Consider the following 20,294-nt stretch of genomic DNA (forward strand, 5'->3'; position numbering starts at 1 on the left):
ACATGTGAATGCATGGTAAGATGTGTGTGAAGGGGTTTTTAATTAACTTGGATGAAAAACTTTAAGAACAATTTTCTTCCAATTTGACAGAAGGAAAACAATGTTTTTAAGCAATCTTCACCAAAGACTGGTTAATTAAGCCATAGCAAGAAAAAAGCCCAAAATTATGATTAATCTTATATTACCTATGATTAAACCGCATTAAACTCAATTTTGCTGTAATTCACTCTGCTCTTGAATGTGCTTTGTACTTACTGTGATACCAGAAAAGAAATTATAATTGCTTATGAAATGCAGTTTCCTTAAATTATACCATAGGTTGTGACATGATGACTTTAAGAAAATAAAAGGAAATAGAGTAAAAAAATATTTCCTTACATTATTAAGATTACTACTCTAAATTATACACATTATTATATCATAGATTGTGACATGATGACTTTAAGAAAATAAAGGGAAATAGAGTGGGATAGAGTGAAAGAGAAATCAAGTTGGTACAGTACTGTCAATAATGGCACATTGCGATCAGATGTATATATATAGGGGAGATGTCTTGCAGTGCCGGGAAAAAGAAAACTGCAAGTCACGTGATTACTGCATTTGTTTATATTTGCCATTTTCGGGGTGAATTGTGTACTGATATCACAGTGTAGGTGTTTGGTGCTGGCTGGTTAAAGCCAACTTGAGGTTTACCTATAACAATTCACACAAGTACTACCGTTTGGTGTTTACTGTCCTACTTTATTTTAATTCTGTTAGGGCCTCTGACTGCTGAAAAGATTCCATGTCCTTGTGGAAACAATTTTAATCCAGATGCACATTAATATCAAAAAATATTTTAATATAATATTCTTAGGCATTAATTATACGTATAAATTATTCTCTCACACTTTACAAAAGGGGTATTCACAATTATTGAAATTTACTTGTACACATCAAATAAATTCCAAACTACATATTCCTTCTTCAGGAAAAGCTCCTGCAATCTCGATATTCAAACACCTCTCTCCCAAGTTCTAAAATTTTATCTCTTACAATAGTCTATAAGGAACACATATTACTTCTCAGGAACACTGAATGCCTTCAGGAAGTTTTAGTTGATACTAATCTTGCTCGTCTATAAATTTTTGAGCGGGGAACATTATAAGGAAAAATAGATACGTACAATGATAACCCAGTTTAATGTAATATAATAAAATATATAATAATAAGTAGCAGGCAGTAGCTTTCAAGACTAACGAGTCTCTTTTTCAACTGAATTTAAATACAACGGATAAGTGCCTGGTGTACTGGACCCCAGTACACCAGCCCCATTCGTTACAATAAGGAAAAATGGTAACTTACTTTCCAGTCCGGCCTGCTTAAACGTTTCCTACTGGTTTATTTTGTCCATCCTGGACTTCTAGGTGCCCACAGCTCACTTCTGACGCTGCAGGATCCGAATTTCATGCCATTCTCCTTGAAACCCTTTCTTGAGCAGCTTTCGGCACTACTTACCAACTAGCGATTCTTCTTTCTTCGCACTTAACACCATTACTCAGCAAAAATCTCTACACTCAACTCCTCTATATACCACGACACCTCTACAAAAAGAAAAAAAGACTTCTTTAATTCTGTGCCATTCTACTTATATATGTATATCACTTTCCTTTTCTTCCCCTCCACCCTTGCTTAATTCCTGATTTTCCTTTGTCTCTCTTAGGCTTTGAGTCTCTTGGTTTATTAATTCATGGAATTTCTCGACTCTTTCAGTTCCATTGAATGTGGTTCCCCATACACCATGCTAGTACAGGCAACTCCCATATAACACAGTACTTCTACAACACATGGTTTTGCCCTAACATGATTGATAAATTGAGGCAATCCTCGCACAACACGATACTTATATGAAGGCGGTTTCGCTCTAACATGGTTAGAGAATTGCAGCAAACCTCTCATAACATGGTATTTTTGAGATTTCGCATGGAAAAACCATGCTCTTTTCCATTCTTTTTTGTTAATCCCTGCTGTTGACTTGCTAGTTGTTATGCAAAAAATAAATAAAAATTATTGAGAAATTCCAGTATTTTATTTTGTTGGGAAATCCCTGAGTTTAGGTTCTGTGCTATTGAATTTTTGCTTGTTCGAGACCATAAAAAATTGTGACTTTTAAGGTGTTTGTAAGGATATTTTGGTTTTTATTTGATCGTTTATAATTTTTCTAGGTGTATAGTTAAGAGTGTCCGCTATTCTAGTAGGTAAATCAACAAGTTTAGTTCTTAAGAACTGTATTGGAATAATTTCTTTGTGAATTAAATTCCAGCTCTAAATTATGCCTAAGGAACTTAGGCATAATTTGGGTAACTGCCGATTTATTTAAAGAATGGTTTCTAAATTGTTTTGTGCCAGCTGTGGAAAACTATTTAAAGCAGAAAAATTTCAGTTTTATTACTGTTGGATAACACACCAGGCCGTTCAAAAGATTGATGTCCTCCAAGAAGTAATGTTCCTACCACCTAATACAACTTCTTTAATTCAGCCATTAGATCAAGGCATTATATCTACCTTTAATCCCTTCAAGAATCACCCCGAGATATCTCGTTTTTGGTTTTAAAAGTTATTTGGAACTATATGAAATATCTCGGGATACAATAATACCTCCAAATTGAAACGTATTTTCTCGTGCATTTATCTGGTTAATTTTGCATTAGCTAGATAAATCCCGAGATTTCTCGGGATTTTCTTACACCTGGCAGCAGGCAACTGGCTTTCATTTTACTTATATTTACATATTATACAGCAATGTCAGAACAGTAGCGTGCATTTCTATGTGCCACCAGTAAGCAGAATAAAATTTGCCCTCCTAAATGCTGAATACCGATAAGCGTTTAACCAATTAGAAAACAATGTCGAAAAATATTTCGCCATCCTCTTGAACTACAGCCCATAAGTGCCACTTACCTCGCCTATCCACTTGCAGCTTGTTACTGAGGTTACTGATTGTGCGTTAAACTTGATTTTTTAAATTTATTTATATAATGAGTAGTGAAGAGTTTTTCTGTTCCTTTCTTTAGCTCAAGCGCTAATTAATTTTAAAAAAAAATCTGTATAATTTGCACACTTTTTGGCATACACAAGATAACTTGGGATAGCCCAAATGGGCTAATTACTCCCATGTATTTCTACTAAAAAATTTATAAAAAAACACAAAAAAAACTATACAAAGAGTATTTGCATGATGCATAATTTTAATCTATAAAATAAAAAAAGTCGATCCGTTATGGCACATTTTCAGGGGGAAAATGTTCCTGGAAGGGGTTAAAACTCATTACGTCAAAATCATTAACAGTGGATTTTGGAAAAATATTGATCCCGAATCTATGGAAGTGATGGAGGCTTGGTGCAGAAGATACAAAGGTTTGCAGGGTTGTTAATGACAGTAATGGCAGTATGCTGCTGCAACAGGATCTAGAAAATTTGTGCAGATGGGCTGAGAAGTGGCAACTAAAATTAACATTGACAAATGCAAAGTACTGCATATGGGTAGAAGTAACTCCAGAGAAATGTACCAACTGTGTGGTACTAAACTTAGGTGGTAGAAAATGAAAAAGACCTGGGAGTAATTGTGCAGTCAGGTATGAAGTTTTCTGAGCAATACAGATAGGCTGAAAGAGCAGGTCATGGCGTTTTGTCAGTGATATACATGAATTTTGCTAGCAGGAAAAGGAGGTGATTATCCCTTTGTATAAGGCAATGGTCAGGCCATGCCTTGAGTACTGCGTACAGGTGTGGAGGCCTCATTTTAGAAAGGATGTAGATTTGCTTGAGCGTGTACAAAGAAAGGCAACAAGATTGGTGAGAGAAATGAAGGGATCTTCTTACCAAGAGAAGCTTAAGTTCTACAAATTTCAGCAGCTGGAGACTAGGCACCTGCGAGGTAATCTGATTGAGGTATATAAGGCCGTAAGCAATGTATTAATGGCAGAATATAACATTGTACCGTCTACATGTTTGTTTTTTTATGTGCAGTTAATAAAATTGCATTCTTAATCTCTATTTCTTCTTCTTTGTCCTCATTATTTATGCATTAAATACATTACAAATAAAACTTTCTAGATAACAGAAAAATCCAAATACAGGCTGCCCCCGATTAACACGATTAATTCGTTCTGCAAGTGCATCGTGCAAAACAGAAACACGTTAATCGAATATAATAATCAATATTGTTTTTTTTTTTTTTTTTTTTTTTTTTTTTAGGAGCATTAGCAACCAAGGCCAAATTGCTCCGGGATATGTGGTGGTCATTCCCTGACCTTTCCGTATTTGGTGGTGATGGGCTCAAACCCCGGTCTAATCAAGAAGCATGTGCTACACTCTGCTGCTCCTTTCCACCTGGCTATGGAGGCGCCATAATATAATAATCAATAGGAAAAATTATAATTGGTCCTTGACTTTCTCAATTGGTCTTGACCTTCTAGACCTTAATAAAGAATTTTGAAAATACCTTTTAAATAACTTTTTAACTGTATACAATGTAAAAAATAATGAAAATAATTATGGAATTAAATGTTTATTGCATAAAACAGCAGTTCCCAAACTGTGTGCTGCAGAATATTTTAAATTTTAGAGGGAAACACAGCGATACTCGACATCTGTCAGACACCGCACGAACTACTAGCTCGAGGTAGTTCACAGTTCCAACATTTCTTATCAAGTTATTTGGACCTAACTACTAAACGGAACTGGTCATGGATGTGCCATGAAAAAATTATTGAGACACTAAGGGTGCCGTGAACTGAGAAAGTTTGGGAACCTCTGACATAGAATACACAATGAAGAAATGACTGCAGAAATATTTGAACAGTGTTGACTCTCTTTTCATCAATCAATTTCCGATAGCCGACAACAATCTTCTCTGGACCCTGGCGAAATAAATATCGCAGAGAACCCCAAAACTTTTGTTTGAGGTTTCTCTGCGATGAAAGATTTCATCTAGTTCTTTTACCATTATCTCCTTCGCTGTAACATTTTCATCTGGCTCATTTAAAAATTAGAATTTTTAAATGCAAGTCTGCATTGACTTTATTAGCGGGAGACAAACAAGTAACCAATCTTCTTCCGATAGTTGATGGAACACACTGAGGCGGGCAGCAGGCAAATGCTTGTTTATTGCCCGTCCGACGCGCGGTAAGCTTAACGCTCGATTCAAATCTTTTTTAAACTATCGTATTTAAAAAAAAAAAAAATCACATTAACTGGAAATTTGCATCGTGTAAAGTGAAAAGTGGTATAATTTTTCAAATAGCGGTAACTGAAAAATGCGTTAATCAAACTCGCGTTATGCGAGCCCTACCTGTAACGGCATCCTGAATCCCCGAAGGAGTTATTTCAAAAGTCTACTGTATTATGAACCAGGTGCTGCTTAGGCAAATGAATCCTACAACCATAATGTATAAATTGTAATATATTGAAAGTGTATAGGAGAAGGGTGTTGCTTTTGAATCTGCGGTATACACAAGAAAATAATAAACTAAATATCAAGAACTAACAAAATTTTGATGTTTATTTTATTAATATCTCGTGTATACTGTAGATTCAAAGATTCAAAGGCTTATATATACCATCAATCAACCCCAGAGGCTTATATTTTTCAAAAGCTTATCAGTTCCCAGGAGCTCAAAATTCTTCAAGTACATATACATTCAGCATATGGACTTGGCACATCCAGGGTCCTGAGCTGGATATCATCATTCTTCTCTTTCTTGGTGATTCCCTTCTACTTTTGTCTCTCTCTCTCTCTCTCTCTCTCTCTCTCTCTCTCTCTCTCTCTATATATATATATATATATATATATATATAATTCAAGATTTTAGTGAAGGGGAACTAATTTCACCATAATACCGTAACATAAAAACCCACAGAATTCCAGTTATCTGTATTGTTGCAAATGCAATAAGATAGAGTTTACTATCCGTTTATAATATAATATCTTTATTGCAATCAGTGAAAATAAGTAGCTTTTACATGCATGCCTGACATAACAGCAAAAATGCTAACGGTTAATAATAGAGTGCGCTAACAGAAAAGCCAAATAAACCAGAAAGTGCATATTGTTTTTACTGTTTTATGGTAGTGACCTCCAGAAATGTGTTTTAGAAAAATGAGATAAATATCTTAGTTGTATAGTGAAAATTTCAACTTCTGATATCTTTGAAAGAATTTTCAAAAAGAACAATGTGTTATTGGGTTTACATTACAATATTTTCACGATACCTACGGGATGCAAAATACGTTTCCACGATTTTTTAAGTTTGCACCGGCCGTCAAAAACAAAGTTGAATTTCCATAAGTCGAGTATTATGTAAGCCGGGGAGTGCCCGTAATAGTAGTAATTGCAAATGATGCAAGAAGGCAAGCTTATATAGCATCAACTAAAAAAAAAAAAAAAAAAAAAAAAACAGTTCACCCATCCACTTTCACGACACAGATGGAAACCTGTTCCAACAATCAGCCACCTGCTGGCTGAAGACAAACTTCCTCACATCTATCCTGCAACCATCCTTCCTCAATTTGAATTTATGCCCCCTCGTGTGTAGTTCCCGCAAGTGGAAGAATACCATTGACATTCAGCCTACTCAATCCAGTCAAGGCTTTAAACACCTCAATCAGATCTCCCCATGGGTGCCTGGTCTTGAGATACTGCAACTTGCAGAACTGAAGCCTTTCTAGGTAAGACCACCAATTTGAGCAGATCTACAACCTTCCTAAATTGAGGCCTGCAGATCTGTCTGCTTTTGCATGGCTCTCCAAAATTCCAAAGTTTGTGGGAGATAAAACCATACATCACTTTCCATCATAATAATTTCTAACTGTAAAGTACACCTTTCCAGTGGGCACTTTTGTTTTATAAAAGTTCCTTTTTGTTTTTTTTAACAAGGAGGTCAATGATATATATATAACTGTAATATTATGTTTCAATAAAAAGAAATGAAAGTATGCCAGTAGCATGGCAAACCAGTAGAACGAAGAAGAATTTAACATGCAAGATTAAGAATAGAGTACCGTTGGGGAAACATTTTTAAGTAATTTAGAAAAGAGTCCAAATTAAAGGAAAATTTAGCAGCCCCCCCCCCCCCCCCTGCTAAGCACCAGTTTCTGAATTGTGTGAAATATCACTATATGTAAATGTAACAAGCCAACAATACAGAAATAAGTCAAAATAAAAAGTAGAAAGAACATACTGTAATTATGGTATGTTCTACTTTTTATTTTTATTTTTTTCTCTATTTTTACTTATTTCTGTAATGTTGGCTTATAGTAATATTTCACACAATTTGGAAACTGGTGCTTAGCAGAGTGAGGGATACTGCTAAATTTTCCTTTAATTTGGACTATTTTCTAAATTACTTAATAATGTTTCTCTGTAATAATGTTAATAATGGTACTCTATTATTCTTAATTTTGCATGTTAAATTCTTCACTCTACTGGTTTGCCATGCTACTGGCATACTTCCATTTCCTTTTATTGAAACATCGTATTAGAGTTAAATACACGCAAAATGTGGTTTTTGCATAATTGCTACCATCCACTGATGTCTGCTCTACTATCCTTATTTTTTTATTTTCACTTAATTTTGCACTTATTTCTGCTGTCTAATAATCGATTCATTTGGATTTAATTAGAATTATATATATATATAATATTTTTAATAAATATAAATATAATGATGGATTATTTTGCTGATATCAGATTTATTTGCATAATTGCTTTGTTCCCCTTCTTGATCTATAGCCAAATTTACCCACCCTTATCTGATGCTAGCTACCGTTACTTTTATTTTTTATATTACAGGTTACTTTTTAATTACTTATTCTTTTTCTTTCAGGTTTGGGCATTCTATGTAACTTACACTTCCATCATTATATTTATATAAAATATTATGAATTATGATCATCCCTATGAAACCACATGAGGTACGAGAGTGCAGAGGTGGTCAACCTACGTAGCATGGATAAGGTGTCGGTGGTTCAGTAGGTAGTAAAATTTTGGGCGTGGTGGGTAAAAGGAAGGATTTATCGGACTTTGATAAAGGACAGATTGTGGGTGCTCAACGAGCTAGTGCCTCGATTTCCCAAATGGCTGAACTGGTGTGGTGTTCGAGAGCCGCCGTTGATAAAGTGTACCAGGACTGGCGTCAAAGTGGTGAAATGACGACCCGACGGCAGACTGCAAAGGCCAGCGAAAGGTTGTTAGAGGTGAGCACCGGGTCCGAGGGCTTTGACAGGTGAACAGGCGTAGCACTGTTGAAGAGTTGACTACCCAATACAAAATGGGCCAACCCAGAATAATATCTGGCATGACCATGCATTGCATCCTAAACAAGGTTCGTCGGCATAAAAGACTCGCCTGATGCAAAGAGCATGCCAGTTGGACTTTAGAAGACTGGAAGAAGGTGTGCTGGTCGGATGAGTCACATTATTTACTGCACACCGTGGATGATCATGTATGGATTTGGCATCAACAACGTGAGGCTGTTGATCCATCATGCATGGTATCAAAAGTGCAGGCCAGTGGAGGTCCCCTGGTGCATGTGGAACAACGTATCACTGGTCTCTGCTATCGCCAACTGCTTGCTGACTGTGTACACCCCGCTAGGTTACACTTTTTCCCGAATGGCGATGGTGTCTTCCAAGATGACAGTGCGCCAGGCCATCAGGCACTTGATGTGCAGGAATAGTTTGAGGAACACAGTTCTGACCCAGCATATCAATTGGCCTCTACTCTCCGCTGATATCAATCCCATAGAGCACTTGTGGGACACTATGGAAAGGCATATCAGGCATCTGGATACACCAGTTACCTCCATACCTGCAATGCTGACCGCATTACACACAGCTTGGTTGGCTATACCTCCTGAACGCTTCCGCCATCTTGTTGAATCAATGCCATGTCAGATAGCTGCTGTACTGGGACATAAGGAGGGCCTACGAAGTATTAGGTAGGTGGTCATAATTCAGTGATACACTCAGTGTATGCGTACATTTACATCCTTTGCTGCTGCTTTGCGCGCTTTGGTGTATTTCCATATCCAATTTATTTATTTTTATTTTTATCTCTTCACCTTTCTTGGTTTTAACTTGCTATTATTATCGTAATATATCTTGTGCGTGCGCGCTATGAGAACCCCCTGGTTTTGGAGGTACTGTCCCAGATGTGGTAACAATATTCCATGGCAGGGTGTATTTGCGATTTGTACAAAGTGAACAGCTGTTTGGAAGAAAAGTAACGCCTAGAGCAAAAGAGAAAGCCTGTGTTTTTAGATCTTGAAGAGCAATATTAGTGAGGTGCTTTTGTCTATGGCGGCAAAATATATATTATTATACATATATGTTACCAACAAAGTGCACAATCCAAGAATTGCACAGAATGCTGCAAAGCATGAAATAACGGGGGGGGGGTATTCTCATAGGTTGCCTAGGAAACGTATAAGGTTATAAAAGTGAATCACAGCTCTTGGCTTTTAAATAAGAGCATAGAGGAAAACACTACTACCCACGTAACTTTCGCTAGACAAATACTATCGCTATGTCTGGCTGTCAAAATTGATACATATCCGTTATAACTAATTGTTAGGCGGTCATTTTTGTATTTACTTATGGTAAGGTATTTGTGTTGTATTTACTTATAGCAGGGAGAATGGTATTTCTTTCCTATGCCTAGCATCCTTAACAGAATTCAGAATTGGTTGTGTTCTTCCCCATCCCCAATTCCTATATGCTGTGACTTGAAATCAGTAAAAATACCATAGGCAGTTACACTATCAAAACCAATAAATAGCAGCATCAATTTCTACCCTCACCAACATTTTTCAGTAGCGTGTGTTGTAGTATGGATGTAGTTATTCCTCTCTCAACTTTATTTGAAACTAACATTTTTTTTATGTAATTAGTTAAGTATAAATATTTTCAAGAAAGAAAAAAAAAGTTTTTTTTTTCCTGTTGTATTGTGTGAATATTCTAGCTTAATATAAACAGCAGCATTGATCTCTCTCTCTCTCTCTCTGTCTGTCTGTCTGTCTGTCTGTCTGTCTGTCTGTCTGTCTGTGCGTGTGTGTGCGTGCGTGTGTGTGTTTTACCAGACTGTAATGGCAATTTTTTTTTCTCAATTCAAGGTGGTGAAACAATTAAAGGCATTAATCAGCAATCTGGAGCACATGTAGAACTGTCTAGGGGTCCACCTCCAAATCCACATGAAAAGATATTTATTATTAGGGGTAATCCACAACAAATTGAACATGCACAGCAGTTGATTGGTGAAAGAGTTGGCATGGTAAGATTTTTTTTATTTTGCTTATATATATATATATATATATATACACACACACACACACACAAGCTGAAGTACCCAGCTTCGCAAGAGTGATTATCAAAATAATTATTTTATTTTGCTTGTAATACAGCTGTGACTCAAACAGATTAATCATGTGCTATTGATCAAACTAAAAAGTTATGAAAGTTAAACATTTAAATGTATTTAACACTTAAGAACCAAACTGTATATTTATTATTATACTTAGATAAGTTGCATGCTTTGTCAATGTAGAGTTAGTCATGGCAATATATAGGTAGACAAGGAACCAGCCACTTAAATTGAAATGGCAGATCAGCAAGAATGACTGGAATGTATGGAATGAATACATTCTGACCTGCAGCATGTTGGTCATAGTGTGAATTCACTGACCTGTATAATAGCTTCCTAAGACCCAATCATGTTTAATGGAAGAGTGCTGGTGTTTTAGATTTTCCTTTACGAGAATCTGAATCTGTTGGTTCACCCACTGTATACATTGAGTACATATATTGGGAGTGCCAATCTTGAGCTTCCACTTCAGCATTGAAAAATTCCACTGAATACTTGACTACCTCATTATTATTTGTAACAGTGTTGAAGAGACATATCATTATAGTGAATCAGCATAACATGATTCACTTTATGCTGATCAGCTGTAACGCTGTTCTTATATTAAAAACCTGTATCTGACTATAACGCTGTCACAAATCACTATAACGATCTTACCAGCGTACAGATTGCATTTTTGGCATATTTAACGAAAACATTTCATCTGATGGAGTCTAACTTTAAAATGAATAGTAAAACAGCATAGTCATGGTATTTAATGCTGTTTTGTTTTGTTTTGTGACAGTGATATGCACCACATCCATCTGATGCCATTTATTGGCAAAAAGGCAAGCTACAGCATTTTAATGCACACAGTTCCTAAACTTTTGGATTATGTGACTCCTCCAACACTCTGTGTTAATACTCATTATTTACTTGTTAATATTATGATAACGGTAAAAACCTAAATTCTCCAGTAAGTTCATTTAACTTTCAGTATTTCATCTCTCATTACAAAATGTACAATGTTTGCCTTTTTTTATAACCCAGTATGAAACATAGTGTTCAGTAAAATAAAATGGGTGGCTAACCTTTTCCTGCAGTGCTCCGTATACAGCAGCCCCTCGTTATAACATGGTTTGCTTTACGCTGATTCACTATAACGCCCTTTTACCAGTGTACAGATTGCATTTTTGGCATATTTAATGAAAATGTTTCATCTGATAGAGTTGATAACTTGAAAATGAATAGCAAAACAGCATTAAAATGTTTCCCACGCCAGCTTGAGGAATTTTCTCACACTCTAATTTAATTGCAGTACAGTGACTTGTTACATAGTTCAGAGATCGACATTTTAAAAAATGATCAAGTATATTGCTTGTAATATTTGCATTTTATGCATTTATCCAAAGTCTAGTCATCACCCAGTACAGTATTAGACATTGTGCGTAGCGGACAGTTTACTTGAACATGGAATCATAATCAATGCAACTAGGGCTAAGCCGGCTATCAGGATTGAAATGGAGAGACCTTAACTAATTTTATTGAAGATAATATCCAATGCAGAATTCAGTTAAGTTTAATATTATTTTAAAAAAACATAATAAAAAGAGAGATTAGCCTTTATGATGATCTGAAGAAAGCTCACCTAAAAAAAAAAAAAAAGCAGAACCATTTAAAACTAGTAAGGGCTGCTGGTTGAATAGATTTAAAATCCAGGGAGAAGTTGCAAGTGCAGATCAAGGAGCCAAAACTTTCAAAAAAGAACTTGTTAAAATTATTGAAGAGGGGTATTGTGTTATACTTCTCAACAAGTTTTTAACATAGATGAAACAGGACTTTTTTGGAAACGAATGCCTAAAAGAAGTTTCATATTGAAAAAAGAAAAAAAAAAACATGCCAGGTTTCAAAGCGGGTAAGGATCAGTCGACTTTATTGTTAGGTGGTAATGCTGCAGGGGATTTTAAATTAAAAACCCTTTTAGTTTACCAGGAAGAGGGCCAAAGTACAACCCAAAATCAACACATTTTTCATGATTAAATTCATCAATTAAATTAAATCAATTTAATTTATGATTTTAATTGGAATTTTAAGTTTAATTTTGATACGTAAGTAGTTACCACATAATTATACACGTACGTAATGCAGAATATTTTGACCGACATTTGTGCATCTTTTCACTACTGTTTATTATTGATTAGGAAATATCCTATGGGAATGCGGCACTTGCTTAGCGTGGGTTCACAGTGCGCCCACAGCGTGGGCGCACTGTTTTTCCAGAACAATTTATCAGCGTTAAGCAGGGGTCACCTGTATTATTGAAAATGCATCATGCACCATTGGGCTGGTCCAAGAGTTACTGGAATCAGTATTCCAACTGATCAGTGTTTGAATCTATCAAATGTTTTTACTAACTATGTAAAGGAATTTCAAACTAAGAGCTTGTAATAAAAAATTTTCATTTATGAAATGAATTTAATATAGGTTAACAAATAAATGTTCATATTTACAAAATTAATGCTGTGGAAAGCTGACTAATATTCCTACTTATGTGCTAAATTAAAACAGAAGCAAGTTGGTAAATAAGCTTCCTATTGTACTGAAACCTGGATCATAGTTTTGGTAATAAAAGTGAAATTTGAACTGAATGAGTGCTTTCCAAACTTTTCTGATGCTGACACGCTATGCATATGCCAAAAATAATTTGACACCCTCAGTTAGAATTTTGTTATTATTCAGTACCTCACCCCTTTTATTCCTTATCTTTAATCGAGCTAGAAACATGGAAACGGGGAGTGGGGAGAATGTGACCAGAGTTTATTAACCGCCTGAAGTGAATAAATATAAACTTATGTATTAATCAATAAATTATATCAATATATGCAATGAAAGAAAATAAGAGAGTGAAAACAATGTTTATATAATGCCAAAATATGCGAAACCCTTTGGAACATGAAGCAACACATACTTGCTTCTCTGCTGTATGTGTTTAACTTCATGTCTGATTTAAAAACTGGTTATATAATTTTTTACCTTACATTTTCCACATCAGGAAGTGTGCCAATAACGAAAGGTGCGCAGGAAGCATGAGTGCTGCAGGTTGACCACCTTTGGATTAAAATAAGTTGGCCTAATATGTGATCTACTGGTTGTGAAATTTTAAGAGAAACTGAAAATGAAACAGATGAAAAAAAAAAAAATATATATATATATATATATATATGTATATATATATATGGATAATTTGGTTAAAACTATTAACCACAAAAACTAATTTCAACCTTGATATATGTTTCTTGGATTCAAATCGGATCTCCAGTTTGATCCAGTTATTAAAGATTATTAGAGTATGCTGTGAACGTGTACATAGAAAGTTTTTAGCTGGTTGAGTGATGCATGTGCAAAATATCTATTGCCATACATGTTTTATATAAACCTCAAAGTTTTGAACCTCTTTAAATCTATTGCCCTTTTTTAAGTTAATATAATCTTCAAAGGGAAGATTGAAACATTTTAACCTCTACAAGGCCATAACTTGTTCCAATGGTTGATCGTTCATCAACTAAAGGCTAATTTTTTTATATTCATTCAATACTTATCATTCTTCTATTAACTGTGCTCTTGTTGCCATCATCTTAGAAAATGTGCCCTCCAATCATATCTTCCTGTCAGTGCCTCCAAACTTTGCAGCATATTGGAGTATTTCTTTGAGTATCGCTTTGCATCAATAGTTGATATTACTAACAGTAAATGAATGCACACTAAACTGGATACATTAAAAGTTTAATGCTTTGACATATCAAGAATTGCAATACGAATTCCATCTTCATATTGACCAGTTCAGTCATTACTTGCATGAAATTTTGGGTATTAGACGTAGTGGGTATTGCATTTATAATATTTATTCTTATTTACTAAGACCTAAACAGTGTTAAGAGCTTAATTAAAATGACACAACTAGTGTTTACAGTTCTCTGAATATTCTTTCAAGTCCTGAAATGAGACTTCAAGACCTATAAACTGTCTGAAATGATTTGCAATTTTATGTGTATACAGTTGCAAAAAGTTTTTAATACTGTTCAGATGTCTAAAACTTAACGAAACACAGCATTTCATTTCAGACTTTTGCATATTCCTCTACATGATGCTTGAAATATAACCGTATAAATTAGAATAAGGCTTAAAATAAAATAATGCCAGCAGTATGGCAAGACAAGAGCGAAAAGACAAAATTAATGCCGAATTACCTAGAATTCTGTGAAATCGTGGAGGTTTCAAAACAGAAAATTCAGATGTTCTTCATCTGTAATGCCATTCTAAAATATAATTCCAGAAGAATAACAATACCTGTAGAAACAGTTTGAAGCCACACTCTCATATAATGCTCCAATGCAAGTTGACATATCTGAAGTAGTGACAGAATGTCGCACAGTAGGTAAATATCATGAACGATACTGAATTATAGAAAAATTATTAATTCTCTGTGTATTGAATGTTTGGTTAAGATTTATTATTATTGTTGTTATTGTTGAATTTTGAGCCTCAGAAGCTAATTCAATTAATCTAGTCTAATTTAATTGTGTTTTATTGTAGTTTTTGTTGAACAAGTGCACTTAACAAGAAACCCCTTATACAATTCAGTTAATTGTCATATTTACCACAGTGAGAAGGAACCAAAATTAAAGAAATGCAAGTGCACGAAAGGATTATGAAATCAAAATTGCTTCCTGCCTGACCATGTGACCACAACACAGTATTCACATAGCCAAGCAAGAAGGATTATTAGGTAGAATATACTAAAAAGGGAAAAGCTTTGTTCTTAGTCAAATATAAACATATGTTCTAAATAATAAATGTACATAGGTAATTTTCATAATTTATATTTCAGTTATCCTAACAAACACCACCACATATAGTTTTAAAAATTAGAATGCCAAGGGTGGTTCCCCCCACCCCTTTTTTAAATCCAAATCCTTGCATGACTGGCACAATCTCTCTTACAGTGCACTCACCTTCACATTAAGTTAACTTGATCTTGCAATACTTTAAATACCCAACTTCACTGTCTCAACAGGAAAGCAGAAAGCTCTGTGTTTGGGTGAAATTCTCTGTCTTTTTTACAGAGGAGAAAATATAATATGAGGCTCAATACCAGTATTGTTAATTTGGAACTAACATTCTGCAGCACTGTTCTGGTGTAGACTGATGTTTATTAAAAAAATTTTTTCTATGTTCTGATGTTTTTAAATTTTGCATGTAGAAATGTCCTTTATTATTTTCAAATGTTAATAAAATAAATTAAAAATTTAATAATATGCTCTTGATTCTTATTTTTTCATTTCAAGCCTCCTGGTCAGAATGGTCAGTGTCCTCCCCCACCTTTTCCTACACAGTATCCACAACCATAGTAAGTTTTATTTTTGCTAGTTTATATATTGTGCATAAATTTCAATTACAACTGAACCAACAGTTACTTTTTTTATTTTTTTTATTTTATTATTTCTTAAAAATACATGTACATGGTCAATATAATTAAGTTATTAATAGGAACCAAGTATATATCATAACTGTGACGGTGATGTACTATGGATTTTTTTTTTTTACACATGCAAAAGATATAAAATTAGTTTTTACTGTATGAATTTTATAATTCAATCTAGAACATTGTAACTAATAATATATAATTTGATCTTTCCACCCTGCTGTTTTTTGCAGTTAGCACTTCACTTTGGTACTGTCAAAAAAAATATCGACGGTGCACACTTACGCAACCATTATTTGTCAATGAATAGAGAGACTTGGTTTTATCTCTGTGCATAGTTTCCCCCCCCCCCCCCCACATGATTGATCTTTTCAAAGAAGCAGAATAATTACCGTAAAAAAGCAAAAGCAAGGAAGTGTTTATTCATTTGTATTAAATAAAGTCAGCCTCCAGAAGGGATACCATGAGTGCATGGTAAACGAATTTTTATAAAAAATAATGATTTGATGGAGAGGGGTTAAAATAACTATTACAGCTTTAAACCAAAATTTATGTAAGCATTGACAACAGTTCTTTTTCTTTTCTTTTTTTTTTTTTTTTTTATGTAAACCCCAAACACGAGAGGTACAGTCGGTCCTCGTATAACACGTGTTTACATTACACGAATTCGATCATACACGATTTATAAATAGGGGAACGTTATCTTATATAACACGAACCGAATTCGCTTATACACGATTCGCCTTTGTGTTTACAAGAAATGGCAGTCGAACGCGGAATCACCCCAACTGAACGCAACACGATAGGAATGAAGATTCTGAAAATGTATTTATGTGTTTTATATCAGTGAAGGGGAAACACATTTCACCATAATAACGTAAAAACCAACACAATTCCAGTTATCGATATAATCGCAAATGCAATTAGATGGAGTTTACTACCAGTTTATAACAGATTCCACTAGCAGAAACGCAACTGGAAATTGTTTTTATTGTTTTATGGTAGTAACCCCCAGAAATGTGCTTTAGTAAAATGTGAGGTGTTAATAGTGTATCTCGGCCTTTACGGTGTTGTTTATTCAGTTGCTACACGCGCGCAGCTTTGTTTATGTGTATCAAGGGTGCCTCCTCGTTTTGTAATTGTGCTTTATTCCCTAAAAATGAGTAAAATACTTAAAAAGGTATGAAAAGGAAGCGTTCTGGCTAAGACACTGCAGATTCAGAGGGGAAAAAAAAAAAAAAAGCAATATCGATAAACAGAGGCGGACTGGATCAAAAATTCTTAACCGGGAAAATTTATAGTCGCCTCATACTACGGTTTATGGCCAAAATCACACCGGCCTCCGGCCCACCGTGGTTTCCCCCGTAAGGCTTCTGTCCGCCTCTGTCGATAGAGAAAAAATATGAAATTGTGAAACGCTTTGAGCGAAATGAAAGGCCATGTGATATTTCACGTGCTATAGACCTAAATCAGGCAACGCCGATAATTACAAAGAATGCAGAGAAAATAAAAACAACTTTCATAGCAGGAACAACTCAGTGTAATTAAAATCCATTAGATTAAGACACAAGAATTGGAAGAGATGGAACGGCTGTCATCTGTTTGGATAGAAAATCAAACAAAAAGCAAGTTTGCTTACGATAGAAGCAAAAGCATTAGCAATATTTTATTACGACTTACGTATTATAATTTATACTTACGTATTATAAAATACGTAAGTATTTTATTACGACTATTTTATTTAATATAATAAATTTTTTACGAATAAAATACGTATTTTATTTGTAAAAAATACTTTTTTAGTATTAAAAAATACTAAAAATACTTTATTATAATATTTTTATTACGTATTTTAATCGTTATAAAATACTTAACGTATTTTATAACGATGAAAATTACCCGATTATTTATTGTTTGGTAATGTTTTGGTTCCAAATGTGTGTTCAATCTTGGGTGGTCGGCACCTAACCCTACTTTTCCCATAGGGCCTGTTGTTTATATTGCACGATTTCGCATTGCACGAGGGTTTCTAGGAACGCAACTATCGTGCTATACGAGGACAGACTGTATTAGAACCTATAGTACTTACTACCGTGCTTGGGTTGGAGGTTGGGAAGACGAAAGAAGATATTTGTTGACATTGGAATTGAACTTCTGTAGACTGTAATTTTCAGGAAATATGTATGAAGGAAAGTTGCTCCGTTCCAGAAAACGGCAGTTGAATGAATAAACGAGGAAGATGAAAAGTTGGTTCTGTGAGTTTGAAGTTGGACAGTAAATGGATGTTGGCTGGTGGCGGCACGTGTTCGGACTGTTTTGAAAGAGAGCGGGAATTATAGCCGCCAATTCAGAAGAACAGTGCCCATGGAAGTATCTGTAGAAGAGGCAATCAGCAGAAACAGTACGTCTATGAGACAGCCAGAAGGATTTTGATGAATCTTGATGCTAAGAAGCTCCAGGTTCTGATGGTATTTCTCCACTTGTTCTCAAAACCTGTGCTCCTGAACTTGCTCCTGTTTTTTGCCACCTTTTTTTCACTTTCTTTTTCCAAAGGTGTTTTTCCTTCTGCTTGGAAATTTGCTCATATCCAGCCAGTTCCTAAAAAGGGCGACAAATCTCTCCCATCCAATTATCGTCCCATTGGAATTACTTCTACTCTTTCTAAAGTAATGGAGAAATCAATTAACCGCCAACTCTTAATCTACCTAGAAACCTTCCGTCTGATCAACGATCGCCAGTATGGATTCTGCCATTGTCGATCCACTGGTGATATTCTAGCTTATGTTACCCATTTATGGACAAATTCAATGGAAAAGTTCGGTGAAACACCAGCAGTTGCTCTTGACATCTCAAAGGCTTTCGATCGTGTCTGGCATAAAGATCTCCTAAACAAGCTTCTATCTTATGGTTTGCCAACTTTTTCTTGAATTGTTATCCAGTTTTCTTTCTGATCACTTACTGAGGGTGATGGTAGATGGCTCTCTGTCTTCTAACTTTTCCACTAATACTGGTGTCTACCCATGGTTCAGTTCTTTCCCCCACTCTTTTCCTCTTGTATATTAATGACCTTCCATTGACTGGAAATCCTATCCATAATTTTGCCGATGATAGCACTTTGCATTCCACTTTCCATTTTGAGAAACCTTGCCCTGCTCAATCAACTTCAACTTTTCGAAAATCTGCTACCAATTCCTTAAATGCCGATCTTCAGGTAATTCTGCAGTGGGGCAAAGGCAACTCAGTTGATCTCAATCCTTCTAAAACTCAGTCTTGTCTTATAAACCCCTAAAAAGGGATTCTTCTGCTCCTATGCTTATCTTTGGTGACACTCCCATTTCTAGGCAAAATTATATATCTGTTTTGGGGCTCACCCTGACTTCTAACCTCTCTTGGCACAAGCACATTACAAATATTGCTTCCTCCGCATTTAAAAAAACTTGGTTTTCTCTTTTGCTCTCAGCGTTACTTTTCTTCCAAACAGCTCTGTACAAATTGCAAATCTGCCTTACCATGGAATATTGTTCCCACATCTGGGGCAGTGCCCCCAAAACCTCTTTAATGCTTCTAGCTTCCATTCAGAAGAGGGCAGTTAGGTTAATTAATGACTCCTCTCTAACAGAGTCTCTCCACTTGCTGTCTCATAGACGTACTGTTTCTGCTGCATGCATTATTCTACAAATACTTCCATGGGCACTGCTCTTCTGAATTGGCTTCTATAATTCCCACTCTCTTTCAAAACAGTCCGAACACGTACTGCCACCAGCCATCATCCATTTACTGTCCAACTTCAAACTCACAGAACCAACTTTTCATCTTCCTCTTTTATTCATTCAACTGCCATTTTCTGCAACAACCTTCCTTCATACATACATATTTCTTGAAAATTACAGTCTACATAAGTTCAAGTGTAATGTGCACAAATATCTTCTTTCGTCTTCTCAACCTCCACCCCAAGCACAGTACTAAGCACTATAGGTTCTAATATCTCTCGCGGTTGGGGTTTTCATTAAAAAAAAAAAAAAGAAGAAGAAGAAGATAATATATTATAGTATTTCATATTATTGTTATTATGATATAAACACAGCCACATTATTATTGCGTTCTAATATTGTCGGTCAGAGAGATTTTACCCAACCAGTTACATCATTATATTATTATGTGTATGTACTTTGAATACATAATGAACTAAAGAGGGGGGTTAGTTATCAGTGAGTATAGTGGCTAAATATATTTGGCTTATTATTTTACTTTATAAGTCGAAACAGGTAGAGAGGTTTCTATTTTGATTCTTTTATGACATGATTGAACCCCCACATCCACAGCTTTTGGCTGCGACTCACTTTTCCAGTTATGGCGAATTTTTTAATAGACAAAAATACCCTTGCTATTTCAATATTCTGATGGAGAGAAAGTGAACGCCTTCAAAATCTGGAG

At 35.2% G+C, this 20,294-nt stretch overlaps 1 protein-coding gene across 3 annotated transcripts in view; it reads left to right on the forward strand.

Moving 5' to 3' along the window:
* Nucleotides 1-20,294, forward strand: part of LOC150087834 (far upstream element-binding protein 1-like) — a 250,614-nt gene that overhangs the window by 220,120 nt on the left and 10,200 nt on the right. For all 3 annotated transcript variants that reach the window (XM_090369223.1, XM_090369222.1, XM_090369224.1), the window contains 2 exons: nt 10,152-10,309; nt 15,724-15,785. In XM_090369223.1, the coding sequence (XP_090225349.1) occupies nt 10,152-10,309; nt 15,724-15,785 (220 nt within the window). The remainder of the gene's footprint in view (nt 1-10,151; nt 10,310-15,723; nt 15,786-20,294) is intronic.

Source organism: Mastigoproctus giganteus, chromosome 3, assembly GCF_048544385.1.
Source record: "Mastigoproctus giganteus isolate SK-2022 chromosome 3, ASM4854438v1, whole genome shotgun sequence".
Classification (NCBI taxonomy): domain Eukaryota; kingdom Metazoa; phylum Arthropoda; class Arachnida; order Uropygi; family Thelyphonidae; genus Mastigoproctus; species Mastigoproctus giganteus.